The 22900-nt window shown below is 42.9% G+C and overlaps 1 protein-coding gene across 1 annotated transcript in view; it reads right to left on the bottom strand.

Moving 5' to 3' along the window:
* The window catches only part of MYO1D (myosin ID), a 192208-nt gene that overhangs the window by 148157 nt on the left and 21151 nt on the right, over positions 1 to 22900 (bottom strand). The window contains exons 10-14 of the mRNA XM_014548831.1: positions 22651 to 22765; positions 17945 to 18115; positions 14041 to 14111; positions 9908 to 9982; positions 4194 to 4326 (exon numbers count right to left, since the gene is read on the bottom strand). Coding sequence (XP_014404317.1) covers positions 4194 to 4326; positions 9908 to 9982; positions 14041 to 14111; positions 17945 to 18115; positions 22651 to 22765 — 565 coding nt within the window. The remainder of the gene's footprint in view (positions 1 to 4193; positions 4327 to 9907; positions 9983 to 14040; positions 14112 to 17944; positions 18116 to 22650; positions 22766 to 22900) is intronic.

Genomic DNA, 22900 nt, shown 5'->3' with positions numbered 1-22900 from the left:
GCTTTGTGTGCTAGGTGTCCTATAGGGCCCAGTGGCTCAGCCTCCCTAATTACCTGAGGTGGACACTCTTGGTGCACTCCTTTGTGGGCTGTGTGCACAGCCTTGTAGTTAAGCCTTGATTGCTGTTGGTATCACTGATAGGAACTGACCTCCAAGTCAATTGGCTGTGAGGACCAGTTGTGTCTACAACGGTAGAACTTCTGTGCTGGAGACACCCTTATGGGGCAGGACTTGCTTTAGTGGGGCTTTGGCGCTCACTGAGTCTGCCCCCTGAGTGTGTCTCTTATGGATGTGAAGAGTTGTAATCTGGATGGTCTCACTCTGACCACTGGGTAGATTGGCTCTTAGATCTCCAAGGAGGTGCAAAGTCGGCCACTGCCTGAGGCCACCCAGCAGGAGCTACAGAGAGATCTTCAGATTCCTCCTCTTTGTTTGGGGTTTGTAGGTGCCCAGATGAGGTGCAGCTGTGAAGCAATGCAGGCTGCTGACGAGCCTTAGGCCTTCTTAGGGGTTCTCTGACCCAGCTACAGTTTGACAGGTTTTCAGGCGGAGAAAGGCCAGGCCATTCGTATGCAAAAGCCTCTGTGTACAGCTTGGGTGGGGTTGTAAGTTGGGTAGGGTGAGGTCTCAGGGAATCACCAGGGAGGAGCAAACCACAATGGCTGCCAGTCTGCTCTGCCTTGGAGAGGTCCCGGGGTCTGTGTCCCACAGCCCTGTGCAGGAACAATGAACGCTGCAAGCACCTCTGCAAGAAAGCTGCCCTCACGTTCCGGCCCGATGCCAGACAGTCCAGTTTCTCTCCATATGAGTCTGGGTCCCCAAATTCTCATCCTGAACTGGAGTTCAGAGCAGTTGGGAGCTTGTATCTCCCTCCCGATTGAAAAAGACAACAGTGTACCCAGCTGCCAGCCCCTTTCGCATTTGCCTCCATTAACTCCACACTTCCATACCTCTGCACCTCCAACCGGACTCAATGCACTTTTCTCTTTCCTTCTAGGGATTGAACCTGCAACCTTGGTGTATCAGGGGACACTGTAACCAACTGAGCTACCCAGCCAGGACAAAGCTTCTGCCTTCTTACTAAGGTTTTGTCCCAGCTCCCATGTCTATCAGTTTGGGGTAGATTTGGTTTGAAATCTCTCGCTAGGACTGTGTACTTGTGCATTTTTCTTTTAAAAAATGTCAGGTTCCTTTGCTTTATAGAGTTCATGCATAATCATGGCTATGTTATTTGGCACCTAGTTCAAAATGACTTTACTGTCTTGCATACCTTCATTTTATTATCAGTCTCTTTATCTGTGTCAATACTTGTTTTCTTAAATTCCATGTTCTCTCACATTAATATTGCTTTTAACCAGTTTTTTAAAAAAAATCTACCTCTTTGTTTATAATATTCATGCATAGTGTTAATTAGGTATTTCCACCTATCTACTCTGTTTAGTCTATTTACATTCCTGGTGAGTACCAACTATATAGATTTATTTTTATCACACTATTTTGTATTTTCTAAATGTAATCCACATGTTCCCGTTTCTGCCCCGGCCATCTTCCTGCCTTCTATTGTCTATATTCTTTTGCTTATCCCTGCTCTCTCCCTCATCCCCCATCTCCATAAACATCCAGATTGGGAAGCTGTAGCAAAGACTGTGAGGGTAGTTGCCTACCTCACATCCAGTATCTTTCTCCTACTTTGAAACAGAATAGTTATTTTTAGCTGGGTGTACTGCTGACTAGAATAAAAATGCACTTCCCAGCTCCCCTGTCAACGAGGTACAGCAAGTGAGATGTAGCTGAAGGGCTGTGGGAGACTTCTGGGAAGTCTCTTTCTTCTTTATTTTTTAATATATTTTTATTGATTTCAGAGAGGAAGGGAAAGGGAGAGAGAGAGAAACATCAATAATGAGACAGAATCATTGATCAGCTGCCTCCTGCAAGCCCCATGCTGGGATCAAGGCCGAAACCCGGGCCTGTACCCTGAACCAGGAATCGAACTGTGACCTCTTGGTTCATAGGTTGACGCTCAACGACTGAGCCACGCCAGCTGTGCGGGAAGTCTCTTTAAAAGGGAGGTAGCTTGCAGTACAGCCATCCTGGGCCAGGAGGATACATGACAAGCACAAGGATGGTGGAGCAGAAAGACAAAGGAACCTGGGTCTCGGATCACCTTAGAGCTGCCGTACCAGTCCCGGGTACTGTCTCCTATACTTCAATTACAGGAGAGAGAACAAATGTCTCTCAAGGATAAGCTATAAACTGGGGTCTCTTTTATTAGCAGCTGAATGCAATTCCTGACACAGACACTATAGGTGGTTCTAGTATTTTAATTTTTTTTAAATGCACATTTAACTACTGATTTTAGAAACGTGGTTCTTTTCTAGATAATTAAATAAATCTAATATACAGTGGGGCCTTGACTTACGAGTTTAATTTGTTCTGTGACGGAGCTCGTAACTCAAATTACTCGTATGTCAAATCAAAAAGTGGAGTGAGACAACACGTGATGCTGGGCTGATGTTGTGGCGTTCACTGTGACGTTCGCTGTGCCAACTAGCGGTGGGGTATCTGAAGCTGGCTCGTAACCCAAATTTTAGCTCGCAACTCAAAGCAAAAAATCGGCCAAGAGTCGGCTCGTATCTCAAAAAACTCGTTAGTCGGGACACTCGTAAGTCAAGGCCCCAATGTATTTTATAAAATCCTCTGTTCAACTCTAGTTCCTGTGTTGCATGCTTTCCCGTTTAGGTTTGCCTCCCTTCTTGCTGGGTGACGCAGGTTGAAGCTGACATGCAGAGAAGCCGAGAGGCAAGAGGAAGCGTTCTAATGAATTCTAGTCTTTACCCCTCCTGTTCCAGAGGTTTGATTATATAAACCAACAAATTGTGCTTATTTGTTGTCACTTGAGGCCAAAGAATCCTGATGAAAATAAATAGAAAGCACACTAGCCGGTTTGGCTCAGTGGATAGAGTGTCAGCCCAAGGACTGAAGGGTCCCCGGTTCAATTCCGGTCAAGGGCATGGACCTCACTTGCAGGCTGTGGAAGGCAACCATTGATGTGCCTCTCTCACATCGATGTTCCTCTCTCTCTGTCTCTCCCCGTCCCTTCCACTGTCTCTAAAAATCAATGAAAAAATATCCTCAGGTGAGGATTAACAAAAAACAAAAACCAGAAAGTCACTGAACAGACATGTTCTTGTGGCATTTGCCTAATTCATCCACAGGGAAGGCACCAGAAATGGAACAGATTTAAATTCTTAGAGAGGAAGTTGATTTTTTAAAAAAAGGATAATAATGAAGAAAAGACACAGGAAAAGCACCAGAAGAGAAAGATAAAAATGAAGGAATTAAAAATAATGAGTCCCAGAATGCTGCCTAATTTATCAAAGTTGTCAGCAGCAGTAGTTGAAAGTAAAAATATGTTCTTTACGAAAAAACAGACTAAAGTTATCAAACAGGATTAGATCTCACAGGAGTAATAAAAAGCAGACCTAATGGTCAATAACACATCTTTTTATTTCAACTATTAAAAACAACCTGAGGATAATACTTAAGTACCAAACCTCCTCTTAAAACTCTATCTGGTCATTTTGTATTCAGATATAATATACAGATGGTGTATTACAATTTAGTTCAAGATTTTTTTAAAAAGCCAGCCATTGGTGTCAGCCCAGGGAAGAAGTTCAGGCATATGTTATCTACACTAATAAAAGAGAAACATGCAAATTGGTGTCACTCCGCTATGCCCACCAGCCAATCAGGATGAGTATGCAAATTAACCCAACAAAGATGGCAGTTAATTTGCATATGCAGGCACAGAGCGAAGACTGAAGAGGCTTGGCTTCTCCATTGAGGCCGGAGCGAAGGCCTGGGTCCCGGGTGCCAGAGCAAAACCGGTGCCGGCAGCCAGGGGAAGGAAGGCCTATTGCATGAATCTCTTCATGCAATGGGCCTCTAGTAATTTATAATTAAAAACAATTTTACCTGGGACACAAACAACTGTTTTACCTAGCCCAATCAACAACAATAATTTGATTTACTATAATTACCTAAAATCCACACACCAGGAATAAAAATTCTATTACAACATTTGCTTTAAATATCTATTCTTCAATTTGATTTACTATCATTACCTAAAAAGCAAGCCATACCTACATTCTCGCTAACATATATCATGGGCAGTCAGAAAAGAAAAGGATTACCTTTGATGCAAGGTTGTCCACTAAGGCGATCATAGAATTCTTAAATAAGGTGGCAGCGGTCAGAGGGCGCTTGGTCACCTCCGTGATGCTCAGTTTGCCTTCGGGCCACATATTCTTCAGCACAGGATTTGAACTGAGAAGCACAGGAAGAGCAATTCAAACAGGCTGAACAAGAACTGCTAAGCAATCCTGCCGGACGTACCCTGGGAGGCAAGACTAGACCACAGACTGAACTCACAAGGCCTAATTGGAGAAACAATTCCATCCAGAAAACGATGCTGAAAGATGTGTCCAAACTGTACTGCATTAAAAAAAAAACCTCTTTGAAGTGCCATCTATATTATTATGATCTAGTACCCTCAAGGAGTTAACATAGGTCTTACAATCTACACATAAAATAAAATAGTCTGGGTGGTAGTTACAGGAATGAGTGCAAACCACTAGCAGGGAAATGACTCTCAATGTTATGGTAGAAAACATGAACACCAAAGTATCTTCTGATTGAAACAAATGTTCACACAGAATGGGTGACACCACAAACAGGCAGGTCTTTCCAAAAGTCCAGCGAGGAAGGTAAAATAACCATCCTCACACCGTCTTCTAGAAAGTCCCTCGCCTGCAGTTGGATTTATGAGCCACTTACAGGTAGCACTGGCGGCTAAAATCTGTCATTGAGGTGACACTAATATGGCTGTGATCCAATTCTTGAAAGTGCGCTTCAGGCCAGCGTTCGGGCTCACCACGGAATAGTCATTATGTGGCTCCGTGGGGATATTTTTAAAAACCCGTGGGGTGGTCTCAACTCGAATTTTCTTCCTGTTTCATTTCGGGTGCTTTTGATTTTCAAAATTGAAATGTGAAACCTTGCTGGCTTCCTGGAAACTTTTCTCTTGTCAGATTTTTTTTTTCTTTCTTTAAACTGGGGTTTGAGACTAGAAAAGAATTAACATGGGCATTTTTTTTTTGCTAATGGTGTTTACTACTGCCATCATTTTCCCCACTTTTCTTCTCCTGGTATAAAATTGAGAAAATTGAGTTGGTTTCCCAAATACCTAGTAAATTTCTATATAGAGCAGCTCAAAATAATTGCTGCAAACATGCTAAGGACTGATGAGGTGAGGGGAAGATTTACCGGGTCTCTGAGTGAAGACAGAGCCACACTGCTGACCCTCCCTGCCGCTCGCAAGAAAGTGGCTATAATATAACTCACTGATCTGTGGCTTATGGACCCAGTTTTTTCACTTTCTAGTTTTATTCCATAATTTTCCAATGATATGCACATCAATAAAAACAACCACATCAACGTACATGGTTTTCCCTTAACTTTTCCATTCTAATCTTTAGTAGAGAGAGAACTTAAAGTAGTGGTTCTCGACATTTAGTACACACGAGTGCGGGATGCCTTCCTAACACCTACTGAATACAATTTCCTGAAATCAGAGCAGGTGTCCTTTGAAAATTCTGGTGTGAGCAGTTTCTACTTGGATCTAAGCAGTTTCTACCCCAAATATCACCTTACTCACTGCTGGCCATTTATAGAGACTCTTATACTACCTTGTCAGTTAGGGAGGGGTGCTGAAAATGAAGGAACTAAGACTTTTATTATTATGGGACCCATGCACTATTGCTGGGAATGAAGACTGGTGCAGCCACTATGAAAAACAGTATGGAGTTTCCTCAAGAAATGAAAAATGGAACTGCTTTATGACCCAGTATTTCCACTTCTGGGTATATATCTGAAGAAACCCAAAATACTAATTCAAAAGAATATATGCACTCCTATGTTTATTGCAGCATTATTTATAATAACCAAGACATGGAAGCAACCCAAGTGCCCATGAATATAGATGAGTGGATAAAAACAGCTCTGGTACATATATACAATGGAATATTACTCGGCCATAAACATGAATGAAATCTTACCATTTGTAACAGCATGGATGGACTTAGAAGGTTTTATGCTAAGTGAAATAAGCCAGACAGAGAAAGACAAATACTATATGATTTCACTTGTTTGTGGAAGCTAAAGAACAAAATAAATGAACAAACAAAACTGAAACAGACTCATAGACACAGAGAACAGACTGATGGTTGCCAGATGGGTGGGGCATTGGGGGGGGGTGGGTGGAAAAGGTGAAGGGATTAAGAAGTACAAATTGTAGTTACATAACAGTCACGGGGCTATGAAGTACAGCACAGGGAATATAGTCAATAATATTTCAGTGACTATATATGGCGTCAGGTGGATACTGGAAATTTCAGGGGGAACACTGTCAAGTATATGATTACCTAACCACTAGGCTGTACACCTGACACTAATACAAAATAATATTGACTGCAAACCGTAATGGGGGAAAAAAAGGCATTGCTACCTATAGCTCAAAATAAATAAATAAATAAACGAACTAAAGGAACCCTTTCTTTAAAAGGGAAACTTAGTTATCCAGAAACTCAGTATGTAAGGCAAGGCAAAACTTATCTGGCTAAGAAAACAGAAGTGATGATCAAAGTCTGTGCACCTGGCCTGCCACTGGTTTGCTTTCTTCCTCCTTTCATTTACACACACACACTCAGACATATGCGCACACACACACACTAACGTGCATGTATACACTGAAGGTCTAATAAGCCCCACCTACAGAACTGCAGATCCAAGTTCCTTTAAATATATACAAAGGAAAAAAGGATGGAAATTTGGGAGGCTATTTAGCCATGGAAGCACTGACGTGTCCAGAGGCAAAGGTAGCCCATCCAAGCACCACCCAGGAGGATGGTTTTTGCCTGAACAATTTCAAGACTTCCCACCCCACTGGCAAGGCCTTTCCTGTGATGGATATCTGTACAGTAAGTTGCAGTCAAAAGATGTTTAATCTTTTTGCACCTCTGACAAGATCATCCCTATTGTGAAATGAACTCATCTTCGCTTGACGCCTTTAATTGTTGGATTTATCGAAGTTCTTTTGTTCCGACTCTGTGTTTACCAAGCGATTAAACATTTTGGATTTTATGAGTAATGTTTTTCAGTCAATTAATAAACTAGAATTCTCACTGCTGTTTTGACTTCCCTAGTGGGTTTTCCAATAGGAAAAAAAAATAGCTTGTCATACCAACGCAAGTATTCCATTCCACATGACCATTAGATCTTCCTCTGGAAATAATCCACAGGCTGTTCCGTTTCTTCATTTGTCCTGTGAGCTCAGAGTTACTTGAAACCACCCCTGGGAGGTGGAGCTATTTCCGGGGAGCTGAACTTGGGGCCATGATGAATTCCCGAAGGTAAGGAATGCCACCTGGGCAGTCTCTTGGTACACAGCCCGGCTCTGCCTTCTTCCCTTAGCAACAAACCCACAGACATTGCCACTGGCCAAGGAAGGACATTTTTTCTAATTTGAGTTTTTGACATTTTCTACACAGAGCTATGCCAGACTCTGTCCTTTGTCCCCCTTACCTGATAAGTTACGTACTTTAACTCCCTTTTCCCCATGGCCAGCTCTTACAGGGGTCCCCTCTACCTGTAACATCCTAATGGCACAGCTCCATCAGCACTCCTGGTGGCATGCACGCAGATGAACCATTTCACAGCAAAACTGCTGGAAACAACAGTCTAAACACAACGTCGCCACATTCTCATTTTCTCCGTTCCCTGGAGCCCACTTCCATCACACATTGGCCTTCCACAACTCTACGGAGATCCGTGCTGTCAAGAGTCCCACTGATGTTCATGTCAGCAAACCCAACAGTGCATCCCGATCCTCACATCACTCTGCTTTGGACAGATTTTTGACACGGTTTATACCTTTTTCTTCTCAACGCACTTTTTCCTTGGCTTGGCCTCGCTGACACCAGATTCCGGTTTTCTTCCTGCCTCACTGTCCTTTGCTAGTTCCTCCTTTCTTTCTTGACTCTAAATGCTGGAGCGTCTCAGGGGTTCTTTTTTTGACCTCTCCTCTCTCTTATTTTTAAATCTGTGTTCCCCCTAAATCCAGTCTTAAGACTTTAAATACTATCAATGAATTGATACCCCAAACCCCACCTTTACCCTGAGTCCCAGAGGCATACATGCGATTGACTATTTGGCATTTTCAACTGGATGTTCAATATAATATGCACCTCCGGCATAAAATATCCTAGACAAAGCTCTCGATTTCCCCCACCCAGATTAGCTCCTCCTCTTGTCTTCCCCCACCAAGCATCCCTTCCGCACTGCTCAGGCATCGGCTTGGATTTCTGTTTTTCTCTCGCATCACACATCCCATTCATCAGCAAGTCTTGTTGGCTCTACTTACCAACTATCACCCACTCTGACCACCTTGCATCATCTCTGTCACTACCATCCAAATCTCAGACTAGTCCCCTAACTGGTCTCCCCAGTTCTACTCTTGCCCTCAACAGTGTGTGCTTTATTAGGTAGCCCTAGTGACTTGTTTAATGTATAAATCACATCTGATCATTAATTCCAGTGGCTGCCCTTCATTCTTCCTCCTTACCTCGGCTCACAGACTCTTCATAACCCAGGCCCCGTTGACCTCTGTAAATACTCATTCCTTGCCACTCTCCCCATCCCTCTTTTTTACGCCACAATGACCTTCTGGCTGTTCTCGATGCTCCCAAACTCATTCTTACCTTAGCACCTTGGTACTAGCTGTTCTACCTGAAATGCTCTTCTTCCCCACTGTTCACGGCTCACTCCCCCACTTCATTCAGGTCTCTGCTCAAATATCACCACTTTTAAGAAGCCTTTCCCACCACCCTACCTACAATGCCTCTCCTGCCCTTTCTTGCTTGCACCCTTCAATCTGTTTTTTTTTTTTAATCCTTGTCGAAACGAGGCCACCAGAAATTTTGGTTGCCTCCCCCCCATAAAAAACTGGGAGAGAGATCACCCTTCAATCTTTTACCTACTTTATTTTTCTTCACAGCACTTGTCACTACCTGGAAGTTAGCTGTCTTTGTTTACTCTGACTGCCCCCTCTACTAGAATATAAGACGCAAGGGGGCAGGGACTTTATCTAAATTTCTCCCACAGCTGTACCCCAGAGCATAGAAGAACGTGTGGCTCAGAGGTGCTCAGTACCTCTTTGATGATCCACTGACCAACTGACTGAGGAGACTTGATAAATGAGTGTCTACAGTTCTCTAACCCCAAAGCAGCAGCTGACTGAGCATCCTTCTTTCTTCATGGGCCTTCTTTCCGAAGTATCATGCTGGGTTTGAACTTGTTTTTTCCCCCTTTTCTGGGATTGTGAGAAGATTCTGTCCACTCAGGATCTACCATCACTGATTCCAGCTGCTACTCGGACAGCAGAGGGACCTCTTCGTCGGGGGCAAAGACACTACAGTGGGAATCTGAGTGTGTAAGGTTTCCAGCTGTGCCAGAGGTTATCTGACACCTTCCATTTGCCACTGTCCCAGCCAGGGACTCCTCCTGAATATTCTGGTAGGGGGTGCCAGAAGGATGGCAGCAGTAAACAGAGAAACTGAGGCCACCCAAGGGCAATCAAAGAAAATCATATTCATAGCAGGTCCCTGTCCTAAGTCTATTGATTGTTATAATAATTACAGAGTAATATTTTATTAAGTCTGATCAAGCAGAACTAGAGAATTTACCAAAAAAAAATCTTAAAATTGTCACATAAAAATAATCATGTGCATATATACTGTGCGATATACTATGTCAAAGTGTTTAATATAAAGACAGTAAAATTTAAACCTACCTGTTATACATCAGGCGCTTGAAATCTTGAAATAAAGTGTCTTTATTTTTGTCAATAAAACCGATGACAGAATAGCTAATGGAGGAAAAACACAGAAAATGTTCATTACTCACCAAGCAAGAGCCACATGTAAAGCTTTTCTAGAAATCTACAACACCCTCCCACTGTTAATTATGCAATCAGTATATGAGGCTGACTCTGTCCTCGATGTCCTGTGTTAAGGAACATCAAATTTTACCTCCTAAATAAAGGGGATATTGTTTCTATTCTTCAAAAGCAGAGCAAACATCATTACCATAATTACAATTAAGATCATTTTCTACTGGCTTAACTGCTTACCTCAAGAAGATGACTCTTAAAATACAGACAGCTGTATTTATCATCCAGCATTACTAAGATAAAAGCAAACCAGCGACACACAGGAACTAAGGGCCTCATCCGTAGGGAGGTCAAGGGGCTTGCCTAAGGTTCGCTCAGTGTGTTCGGGGTGGGATAAAAGAATCCAAGGAGAACCGCAAAGGATGGTAAGAGCTGGATAAGCAGAGGAGAAAGCAGAAGGCAGATCACACAGGGAAATAGATTATTAAACAAAGGGAAGGAAGCAGGCACATGCATGACATTCTTGAAAGAAAACGAGGAGGCCAGTGTTCATGGTCTGGAGCAGTGGTTCTCAACCTTCTGGCCCTTTAAATACAGTTTCTCATGCTGTGACCCAACCATAAAATTATTTTCGTTGCTACTTCATAACTGTAATGTTGCTACTGTTATGAATCGTAATGTAAATATCTGATATGCAGGATGGTCTTAGGCGACCCCTGTGAAAGGGCCGTTCGACCACCAAAGGGGTCACAACCCACAGGTTGAGAACCGCTGGTCTGGAGGAAGGGAGATGAGTAAGGTCTTGAAAGCCCAGTAGTTGGTGAGAAAGGTGTGAATGGGACCTGTTCTTCTGCAGTGACGGGCATGGCCTCTAGGTGGCGCACACTCAGGGCTGGGGGTATAAAAGTCATGGAGGATTCTGGGTGATGGTAACTATAGATGCAGCTGCTTCTTACAGCTCTGTTTTCTCACCTGTCTACATGTCCCCTCGACAATCACATCAATGCACACAGTTCTCAGATCTCTAACCCTGAACCCTCGCCAATATTTCAGCCTTGCATACTTAATTCTGCAAGAAAGTCCCATCACGCTATGTTGCCCATGGGGGTGGGGGGTACTTGCCTCCCCCACTCTAGGTCTTCTTCCTAATACCTTCAAGCCATTTTTGACTGAACCCTTGAAGTCACCTGACTCAATCTATCGTGTAACCCATAAAACTCAAATTTCCAAGCCCTTATTTTGGGCCTTGAAGACTCATTATGATTTGATCTGAATCTATTTTTCCAGGCATTTTCTACTTGTCTTTGCTACAAAAAGGACACACTCCTGTCAAATGGACCCAGTAGCTATTTCCTGAATGTTTAGCACTCTTCCCACTTGTTCCTATAAAAATAATCCCCAGCATCCAAAGGACTGCATCAAGGACCCGAGGCAGCATCGGCTTCCCTGGGTGTATTACACACAGCTAGAAGGATGATATCATTTCCTTATTCTGAATCCTGACAACAAGTCCATATGGCAACTATTTCAGACCATCTTTTATTGTATCAATGTAAGCATGTAAATGTGTGTGTATATATACGTGTGTAAGTATTTATATAGATAATATAAAAATGTATGTGTATAAATACATACACACACCACCATATGTGCATGTATGCATCTTACGTGGAAAGCTCTTTGTGGGCAGGGGCCACACTTTAGAAAGCACCATGCACACAGAAGATGTCCAGTAAAAACCTAAAAAGGGACTGGAGGGCTCAGCATAGAGGCAGGTGAGATTTAACACAGACACACCCAATAGGAGGAGGCAATGTGACCGTAGAGGATACACTTCAACCAAATGGGCCTTGTTGCTGAAAAGACATCTGGCCACAAAGCCTCACACACCCCCTTTTTACTAGCTCCCAATCCTATCACTGCACTCAGGGAGGTCGGCCGGGCCACAAAGCCTCACACACCCCCTTTTTACTAGCTCCAATCCTATCACTGCTCCATCCCCAGCTCCTTCCCTCTTCTGCACTCAGAGAAGTCGGCCAGAGTTCTGGAGGTCAGGAAACCTACTTATTGTCTCAGCTCTCCCATGAACATGCTGTGTAACCCTGGGTATAACTTTTACACTCTCTGCATAGGTTTCCTCATCTGTAAAACGAAAGGGCTGGCCTGGTGGTCTCTAAGGCCTCTCTGTCCAGCCCTGCTTCTATGCCACTGCGAGCGAGATGAAAGCACCCAGGAAGCGAGGCCTGGGTTTTCAGTGGGAGACAGCTGTGTGGTGCTGATCTTCCCTCCTCAGTATTCTGGAACCCGGGAACAGGACCAGAAAAAGAGGAAAATGGTGCCATACCAGCCCTAATGGCTAGTGTGACAGATGGGGTGATAATTTCGAGCCATATTATTTTATATGATTCCAGAGTTTTAATTTAAATCAGGAACAGCTATTAAAATTTCTTCAGATGTCTTTTCAGCATGTAGAGATCATCATTTGCCTTTTTATAGTTGTTTCATCTCGTCCTATAATGGGTTTTATGAATATAAACAGAATTCCTAATGTAAACCATAAGGAGAAAGAACAAGAGAGGCCTTTACACAGTAAGGAGCAGTGTTCAGTGGACAAAGCTTACTAAGTACAGTGGACTGGAAAATGCCCCCTGAACAGCATCCATGCCTAACTCCTTAGACCCTATGAATGTTGACCTTATACGATAAAAGGTGTGGTTATGTGAGGGGTGATGAGAGGAGAAGCTTATATGGTATTACCCAGGAGGGGCCTTAATGCCTTCACAAGTGTAGTTTTAGCTAAGAAGCAGATGAGATTTAACACAGACACACCCAAGAGGAGGCAGCAATGTGACCACAGAGGCAGAGCCTGGAGTTATGGGGCCACAAGCCAAGGAATGCTTGCGGCTGCCAGAAGCTGAAAAAATGCTCTTCTCTAGAGTCTTCAGAGTGTGGCCTTGCCGACACCTCGATTTCAAACTCCTGGCCTGCTGAACTGTGAAAGAATAAATTTCTCCTGTTTTAAGCCATCAATTGAAGGTAATTTGTTACAGCAGCCCTAGGAGACTAAAATGCTAAGGTAGTTATATTTTTTTAGTTATATTTTCTTGTCAATTTCTACTTTTATTGTAATCAGAAAATGTGCCTCCTGCAAATTTTACTTTTCAAAAAATATTTGATAAATAAAATGGCAAAAGTGGTCATGATGGGTGACTCTCACCTCAGGGCCTGTGTGTCTGCTGCCTCTTCTGCTTGGAACTCCCTCGCTTCTCCCTCCTCTCTTCCTAGTTCTTTGCCCTGACTAAACTCTTTTACTTTTAGGACTCAGCTTGGGTATCACTTCCTCCAGCAAGACTTCTCTATACTCCACTCTGGGTTAAGCATCCTGCTCAGTGTTCCCATAATGCCTGTGCATTTCTGCCTTCCATTCATCCTTCTTTATAGTGACCTACAATGTTATCTGCTTATATCTTCCTCTACACCAGTGGTTCTCAACCTTCTGGCCCTTTAAATACAGTTCCTCATGTTGTGACCCAACCATAAAATTATTTTCGTTGCTACTTCATAACTGTAATGTTGCTACTGTTATGAATCATAATGTAAATATCTGATATGCAGGATGGTCTTAGGCGACCCCTGTGAAAGGGTCGTTCGACCGCCAAAGGGGCTGTGACCCACAGGTTGAGAACCGCTGCTCTACACAATTACCTTCTTCAGAGAAAGGCCCATCTCATCTATTGTTCTATCCTAGTCCTTAACTTGCTTTATTTATCCATCTGTTGATTTTGACTGACGAACAACTATGCCAGGAGCTGTGCATGGCCACATAGTGTGTGCTCAATAAATGTTTGAAAAGCAAGGAATGCATGAAGCGATGCCAATTTTTATTTTTAAGTGGAAAGATTAAAAGAGGCCTATAAAATGACTGAAAATAATGCAAATGAACAGGAAAACAACCTATATTTCCCCCTGGTTATAAATTTCTGAAGTGAGGTTGCATGCAAACATCACGTTAGGTGCCAAAGTAAGATACTCACACTACATCCCCTGCGTAATGTCGAATTCGAAAGTCCCGATCAAACTCCAGGATTTTGTCTGAGGCACAGAGCTAAGAAATCAAGAAGGAGATTATTTTTAAAACAGCCATTTACACTTTCCTAAAAATATATTCCAATTTCATTGAAGAAGATAATTTTGTTACAAAACCGTGATATCATTGTGAATGAAATCACACTGTGTGGGGCTTGATTTAAATATTCTGCTTGTGTGGTAACGACTGGGAGCTTTCACTAGAAACCCACACAGCACCCCCTGCTGTTGAATATGGGCGAATGACCAAGTTCTGGACAATGGAAGGTGAGTGGAAGTGAGGTGAGGCTGTTCCAGGGCAATCGTCCTCTGTACTTTTTTTTCTCCTCCCACTAGTTGGATACAAAGAAGGACACAGGGGATGGAAGAGGCAGAAGATGAAAGAAGGGGTCCTTGGAAGAGAAATAGACTTCTATTGTCTATGATACCTAAATCTTGGCTGCTATCATATATCCTATATAATTAAGAGCTAATATGCTAATTAGACCAAACAGAATGACCGCCTGGACGACCTTCCGGATGAAGCCAGGGCTGCGAGGGCCAAGCCCCTTGCACAAATTTCCTGCATCGGGCCTCTAGTATCCTATATAATAAAAGGCTAATATGCAAATTGACTGAACGGTGGAATGACCGGTCGCTATGATGTGCAATGACCACCAGGGGGCAGACGCTCAATGCAGGAGCTGACCCCTGGTGGTCAGTGCACTCCCACAGGGGGAGCACCAATCAGCCAGAAGCCAGGCTCACGGCTGGCGAGCACAGCAGTAGTGGTGGGAGCCTCTCCCGCCTCCATGGCAGCGCTAAGGACCCCTCGGGGGATGTCTGACTGCTGGATATCGTGCACTGGGCCACGAGTATATATATATTTAAGAATAGTTTATTGATTTTTAGAGAGAGAGGAAGGGAGAGAGAAACATCAATGTGAGAGTACAACATTAATCAGCTGCCTCCTGCATGCCCCCTACTGGGGATCAACCTGGGCATGTGCCCTTGACTGGGAATCGAACCAGCAACCTCCTGGTGCATGGTAAGATGCCCAACCAACTGAGACAGGGCTCTTGGCAGCCCAGCCTACCCTGACTGATATGGTTTCATTCTCCATGTTCCAATTAAGGAGGGCATTTAAGTGCTTGCTGTCTGCCAGGCACGTACATCTTTCAATCCTCACAACTGATATTTGAAGTAAGTATCATAAGCTTTCCTTTTCACACAAGGAAACTAAGGCTCAAAGAAGTCAGGCAATTGGCAGAAGGTCACACAACCATTAACTGGTAGCTCTGGGAAGGATCCCTGGGACCTAATGTAATGTCTGTGCTTCCCATGCACACAGTAGCCTGGCTTATCTGCCTTCTGCTAAGCTGGGACCCCAGTTCACGCCTGTCATTGCTTAGAGATCAACCTCGATTCCTCTCTCTCTTATTAACCTCTTGCTTTTTTTTTAAGTCCTCATCCAAGGATATTTTTTTTATTTATTTATTTTGAGAGAGAGAGAGAGAGACATCATTAGCTCTCTCTCGTATGTACCCCGACCAGGGATGGAACCTGCAACCTAGGTATGTGCTCCAACTGGGGATTGAACCCACAAAATTTTTAGAGTATGGGACAACACTCCAACCAACTTTTATAAAACCCCTTTTTTAAAAAAATATATTTTACTGATTTTTTACAGAGAGGAAGGGAGAGGGATAGAGAGTTAGAAACATCGATGAGGGAGAAACATCGATCAGCTGCCTCCTGCACGCCCCCTACTGGGGATGTGCCCGCAACCAAGGTACATGCCCTTGACCGGAATCGAACCTGGGACCCTTGAGTCCTCAGGCCGACACTCTATCCACTGAGCAAAACCGGTCAGGGCATAAAACCCTTTTTTTTATAAAATCCCCAAAGAAAAAGGACCCAAGATATGTCTGTACCAATTAAATATTCTTACATTTGGATTCACAGTGATGAAAATATTCTGACAGCTTGGTTATTTCACTTCTTTCCTTCATTAGGCAAAAATCCCAGAAAATAACACATTTAAAAATTCCCCATCTTAGTGCTTGTCTGGGGGATGATGCTGGAGGAAGGAGCCACCTGGTCCAAGAGATGGCCAAACCCAGGCTCCCACATTTAAAAAAGAAGGAGAAAGAGAAATAGAAATAGAAAGAGAGAGAGAGGAGAGAGGGAGAGGCGGTGGGAGAGGGGGAAAAAGGAGGGAGGGAGAGAGAGAGAGAGAGAGAGAGAGAGGGAGAGAGAGAGGAGAGAGGGAATCCCATCTCTACAGATTAATAACTGTTCAACATTTCCGATCAAATCAGTAGCAACTGCTTAAACGCACTATGTACAGTTGCTACCTTAAGAATAAGATTATATTTCAAAATACTTGGTTGACACGTTTAATTCATGTGTATAAATGGCCAAGGTAACACATATAAAAAATGAGGTGACTCTCATGGGAGAGTCACAGTTATTTTTTAAAATGAAGTAGAGCCTTGCATGTGTTAATTGAAAATTCAATATTCTGTAAGATTTATTTGGTATGACCATGACCAATTCATTTCAAATTTGACAAACACTGATGGTCTATCATCTGGTAGGCACAATTCTAGGCGAGTCTCCAAAACCTGAACTGTGATTACAAAGGACATTTTTAACCCAGTCCTCCAAAAGAGGACGCTGGCCCGCGTAATCATGCCATCTCTAACAACATCATGCTAAAGGATTTAGGTTGCTTCTAACTTTGCTCACTGCTCTGTCCCCAGCACCCAGGATTGTACCTGAAAAATGAGAGGCACTTAGTAAGTATTTGCATTATAAATGGGGAACAACTAAAGGGATAGTAGTATGTGAAAATCGACTTGTAGTAGGGCTGCAAGTCATTCCTCAGTAGCAGACCAAGGAGAATATTTTAGAAATAAACTGTCCTAAAATAAATAGCAGCTAGTAATCTGTATCTGGATGGTTTGTGCTTTGTCTAGTTAACTGTGGAATCTTCCTATTCTGATGACATAATTTCAAAGGGGATGAAGTTAGAGAACAGATTTCTTCGTGCTGAACAATGGAGTGCATCCTAGATTTACATGGGATGACGGAGGAGCAGAAATGTGTGCCCCATTTCCGTGGAAGTGAGTAAGAATGGGGACTGGTTTTCCTCTAGCTTATGGCTGCTAGACAAGCCTGCATTTGTAGGAAACACTTGGGGATGATGGTGTACCCCCTCCTAGGACAAATATTAATGGTATACTACCATGCGAGGCAGAGCACAAAGGTCTGACAACCACAGCTGCCACCAATTATTCAGAAATAGGATCTATAGCTAACACTTTTTTTTAGAATGTGAAAAATGGGGGGAGGGGGTGATTAAAAAATATACCCATGCATATAAGGAACGACTTTCCTTGCAACAACTAGAATTACAGCTAGAATTTCTCTGTTTTTAAGAAAGTCACATAGTCTGGCAAAGCACACATACCACATTGGCTAGCTGAGGGTTATAGTAAAAAGTCGAGGACAAAAGCTATTTTCAGTGCCAGAATGATGATCAGGGATGCGGGAGCAAAATCGAGCACACGCACAAGGACTCTGTACCTATTGGTTAGCAATGACATCATCCCTTTTCCTATTTCTAGTCAATTGAGCAGTCTGGAGCGCCCTCTCCTGGATGATATGAGCTTTATCAACCTTGTCCTCCTATAAATCAGAGAAGGCAAAATTTATCTGCAGCAATCAATCCTTCACTGGATGCTTATGGCCTGCGTTGAGTGGATACACGGTTGTGATAACCCAACATAGGAAGTCATTTAAGTCTGCCACACAATGCGGAAAACCTCACGCACGAACGCGAGAGGACGTCCTCAGTACACACGTTACCTTGCGGCTGGAGAAGTGCCCATGTTTGCCCAGCTTGCTGTTCAGTGCTTCGAGGAACATTGCGTCGGTGACCTTGCCGACGTTCATGCAGGCGTCGTCCAGGATGGCGATGATCCCCTTGTGCTGCTGCTCCACCAGGTCCACGATGATCTGATTGTTGAAGTAGTCGATCTGCGGGACACAGCACAGAGGCAATGCCCAAGGGGGCAGGGGCCGGACCCGGAAACACCAGTGCCCCGTGTGCATCAGTTACGTCAAGCTCCCTCCATGGTAAACATGTGAATGACACCTGTGAGGTCTGACACTCAAATTCCCTCAAAGGCTTCTTTGCAACAGGAGACACTGTCTTCGATGAGAACAGGTCCAGGCAAAAATTATAAAGTGGGTAACGTTTCTCCCATCACTACCTGCTGTTTTAATCTTGTCTCCGCCTCCTGCACCTGACCCTGCTCCTTCAGACTCTCAATCCTCTAATCTGCTTGCCATTAACCACAAGACCCAGACTGCACTAAGTGTCAGCCAATAACCTTAAAGTAGCATTTGACATGTAATTTGACGAAGTGAAGATATTACGCAGAACTTGCATTCTATGGACCTGGATTAAAACCCAAAGGAGCATTGCCCTCCAGTTTCCCAAAGTTAACAAGCCTATATGGGTATAACAGAGTTTTGAGGTTTTTCAGGATATCTACCATAAAGAATGTAATGCTGAGATTAAGTATCTATAAGAGATAAGAACGAGCTTTTCATTTACTTCCATAAGCTGAACAAAGTTATAAGTAACTCCTGGCTTTTTGGAAACTTCAATACACACAGGGTTTACATCAGTGGTTGCCAACCTTTCAGACCTCATGGACCACCAGTGGTCCGTGGACCACCGGTTGGTGACTGATGGCTTATACAACAATTCTCTCCTACACCTGTTCATTCTGATGCCCTGCAGCTCACACATCACCTGCAGCTCACAGAGAGCACAGGGGCCTGGCCGGGCGAGCTGTGCCTCATGTGAGGATGGGCGGCTGATTGTCTTACATTTTAATCTGTGTGTTAATGTGCTCTATCTCATTGACGAGGTGCCTGAACTGAGAGCTGTCTCTATTAACTTCTGTAAGATCCATAACTCAAAATAGACTATTAAAGTGCCTCAGTATTCCTGGTCCGTGCTATTTAAAATCAAGGACTCATGCCGGTTATTTGTCTGTGGTTTTCAGCTCCATTCCTAGTCTTTTAAATTCTTTTGTATTTTACAGACACTAAGTCTCAAAATGGGTGGCTTTTACTTTCTTTTTTGTACTCTTCTGGTTTGTCTAAATCAGTGGTTCTCAATAGAGGGTGACTTAGGGCCCTGGGGATATTTGGCAACCTAATGTCTGCTGACATTTAAAACAATTTTTTTCCAATTTTTATTGATTTCAGAGAGGAAGGGAGAGGGAGAGAGAGATAGAAACATCAATGATGAGAGAGAATCATTGATCGGCTGCCTCCTGCACGCCCCACACTGGGGATCGAGCCCACAACGTGGGCATGTGCCCTGACTGGGAATCAAACCGTGACTTCCTGGTTCATAGGTCGATGCTCAACCACAGAGCCACACCAGCTGGGCTGTCTGCTGACATTTGTAATGGTCACATCTAGAGAGTGTTACGGGCCTCCAGTGGGAAGAGGCCAGGGATGCTGCTAAATAAACATCCTACAGGGCACAGGACAGGCTCACATCAAAGATAGGTCTGGTCCAAATGTCACTAGTACAGCGACGGAGAAGTCCTGGCCTAAATATTTGCCTTTCTTGTGGCATTTATTACATTTCTAATTCGGAAGAAAAGTTATTTCCACCTTTTGGAAAAATATCCTTAAAATACTCAAAAAGCAAGAACTCTATATTAATGAATAGCTGAAATTTTAGACTTTGGGATGGGGGAGTTAGAGACTAAGTCTTTTGTCCCAGGGACAAAGAAGTAGGTTCCCTACAATTCTAATGATATAAACCAAAAGTGACTCATCTTTGCTAAAGAGTCCAGTAACTGTTAGTTCGTAAGTTTCATGCTGCTTAAAGTAGTGGCTTCCAAACCAGTTTCTTCCAGCAACTGGCATCTCCAGGAGGTTTCTTAGGGGACCCAGGGGCACGCAGAGATGTGGGGGGCAGGCTCTGGGCCCCCCAGTCCCAGTCCAAGTTAAGCAGCTTTGTGCCAAGAGTCAAGTTCTCAACAGCAAAACGTGACCTGCAAACTACGGCACCAAAGGCTTTTCAAATGGAATCACTTAGACAACCAGACATGTGTGCCTCCCAGTGAGAGTTCACACACCATCGGTAGAAAAACACTGGCCCCTAAACCTGGTCGAGATTCTAGATCTAACAACCAAGGACATACAAAAAACAGAGAAACATAGTCGATGACAGCTCAGGAATCTGATCAGGAAAATCCAGACAAGGGAAACACAACGAAACAAAGGACCCGTAATCTTCAACAAAAGATTATAAACAACCAAGGACATACAAAAAACAGAGAAACATAGTCAGTATCTATAAGAGGTAAGAAGGAGCTTTTCGATGACAGCTCAGGAATCTGATCAGCAAAATCCAGACTCGGGAAACACAACGAAACAAAGGACCCATAATCTTCAACAATTATAAGGAGGGGGGGGGAGAGGGGGAAGGAGAGAGAGAGAGAGAGACAGACAGACAGACAGACAGACACTGGGTGAAGAAAATCTACAGATATGTGAGAGACCTATTAGCCAACCACAGTATAGGAGCTTTATTTGGATCCAAATTCAAACAGACTGTAAAAACAAAACAAAAGAACTCTAAGACAATTGAGAAAAATGTGAAATCTGAACATTGACTGAACATGTGACACTAAGGAATTACTGTTATTTTAGGTGTGATAATGGTATTGTGCTTATGGTTTTTAGAGAAATACACTGAAATATTTACAGATGAAATAAGTCACATTATTGTCACATCACAGTCTGAGACTTGCTTCAAAATGACCTGGGGGTGGGTGGGTACAGTCCACTGATGACTGTTAAAGTGGGGTGATGCGTACATTAAGTTTATTATATTATGATCTCTGCTTTTAGATCATATATTTGAAATTTCTTTAAAAAAAAAAAAGAATGAATCACTATGTTCAGAAGTCTGGGGTTCTTAAAGGAAATACTTGCCCAGAATAGTGATTGTCATCTAGGGGGAGCTGGCATAGGGTCAGGTTTCTGTTCTCCGGAGGTCACGTATTTCTTGGTTTATTTCGCTAAAAATTTTTGCATGTTCAGTGCTTTTGCTCCTTTTTCAGATGTTTGAAATCGCTTCCTGCAATTGTTGACTTTTCTCTTTATCAACCATGTCGGTGGAATTTGATACTCTGATGATTAAAGGATATTTTTGACCAATATTTCTGAATCACATCTGGGTAGCAAGTTTTATGATTCAATTTGCTATAAAAACCTAGGCCTCAGTTTTAATTGGGTGTTGTACAACACAATCATTCTGAGAACGCTGCATATAAACTTCATTAAGTTACATCTGAATTGTGTTGTAAGAGTTCACTCCTAAATCAAAATGGTAGGTAATAATTATAAAGTCATAGCACACTTTGGTTTATTTGAAATAGGCAAAATTTATACTGATATACTTGGAGAAAATTTTACGGCATTCTAATGTTTAACAAATGCAAGGCAAAGAGGCAATCTGAGGCAGGGACGCTAGCATTGCTTCCTTTTTCTGAATGAGAGGAGAGGGACAGTGGGAAGGTAAAAAGGAATATAAAAGTAATTAAAATACGGCCTTTTGAATAGTACTGCTATCATGTTGAATATGACAAAATAAATACTGACTTTATTTTTATTGTCTCTACTCTTTGACAAGAGGATAAACACAGTTTTATAAACAAAGAAACTCAGGGACGCTCCGATGCTTTTGCATGGCTCAAGTCTGTTCTTAAAACTGTTTAAAACAAAAATTCAAAAGAAAAATTACTAGGTCTCATTTCCATCATGATTGTCATGCTTTTTAGCGGTGACGTTATTACCAGGCTAGTGTGACTCTGACAAATATTACAGTTCACAAAGAGCCACGAAAAGAGAGGTGAGAGTGGAAATGTGACATGCAGGAAAGAAACGGAAATGAACTGAATGTAAGTGTTTCACGCAAGGATTTCAGAGAAGAGGAATAACATCCACCGAGGACAATACAATGTCATGTAGCTAATAAAGCTGAGAAGGAGGAAAAAAAAAAAAAGTAACAGGAGAAAAAGAAAGAAAAAGAGGAAGGAGAAGAAACTAAACCTGGAAGCAAAGTTCAGCCGAGAAAAAGAAAGAAAAAGAGGAAGGAGAAGAAACTAACCCTGGAAGCAAAGTTTAAAGCAAAAGTTGCTGCTCTGAATAACTTATAAATGATGCTGAACTCTTAACAGACATATGTGAACCAGAAAACCCATGTGGTACCCGCCATAAAGTGGAGATGTTAAGGTTACTGATTAAAACTCAGCATTTTCTGGGCACCAACAAGGGAGTCTTTTAAATTAGGAAAAAACCCATCTACCTACCCTGAAAACAAAATGTATTTACACATCCCCAAAAGAAAAGCTGAAATGTTGTTATTTCGTGTACCCAGGCAGATTTTTTAAAATGCCTTTTAAAAAATGGTAGGATTTGGCATTATCATCATGTGTGACAGGCCTGGACATTGTCCCCAGAGGTGCACTCACGTGCTTCCAGGGGATCCCTTCTCGCTGGTACTCCTCTTGTTCTTGCTTCAGAACCAGCTGAATAAATAGCTGCTGCAGTTTCTCGTTGCAGTAATTGATGCAGAATTGCTCAAAGCTGCAAGAAAGGAATACATTATGTTTAAACAAATAAAAAGCAAACAGCAGGCCCTCGCTGGTTTGGCTCAGTGGATAGAGCGTCGGCCTGCAGACTGAAGGGTCCTGGGTTTGATTCTGGTCAAGGGCACTTGCC

This window comes from Myotis brandtii, unplaced genomic scaffold (genome assembly GCF_000412655.1).
Source record: "Myotis brandtii unplaced genomic scaffold, ASM41265v1 scaffold523, whole genome shotgun sequence".
Lineage (NCBI taxonomy): Eukaryota > Metazoa > Chordata > Mammalia > Chiroptera > Vespertilionidae > Myotis > Myotis brandtii.
Note: the sequence above shows the minus strand (reverse complement) of the source record. Positions and strands in the feature narration are given on the sequence as shown.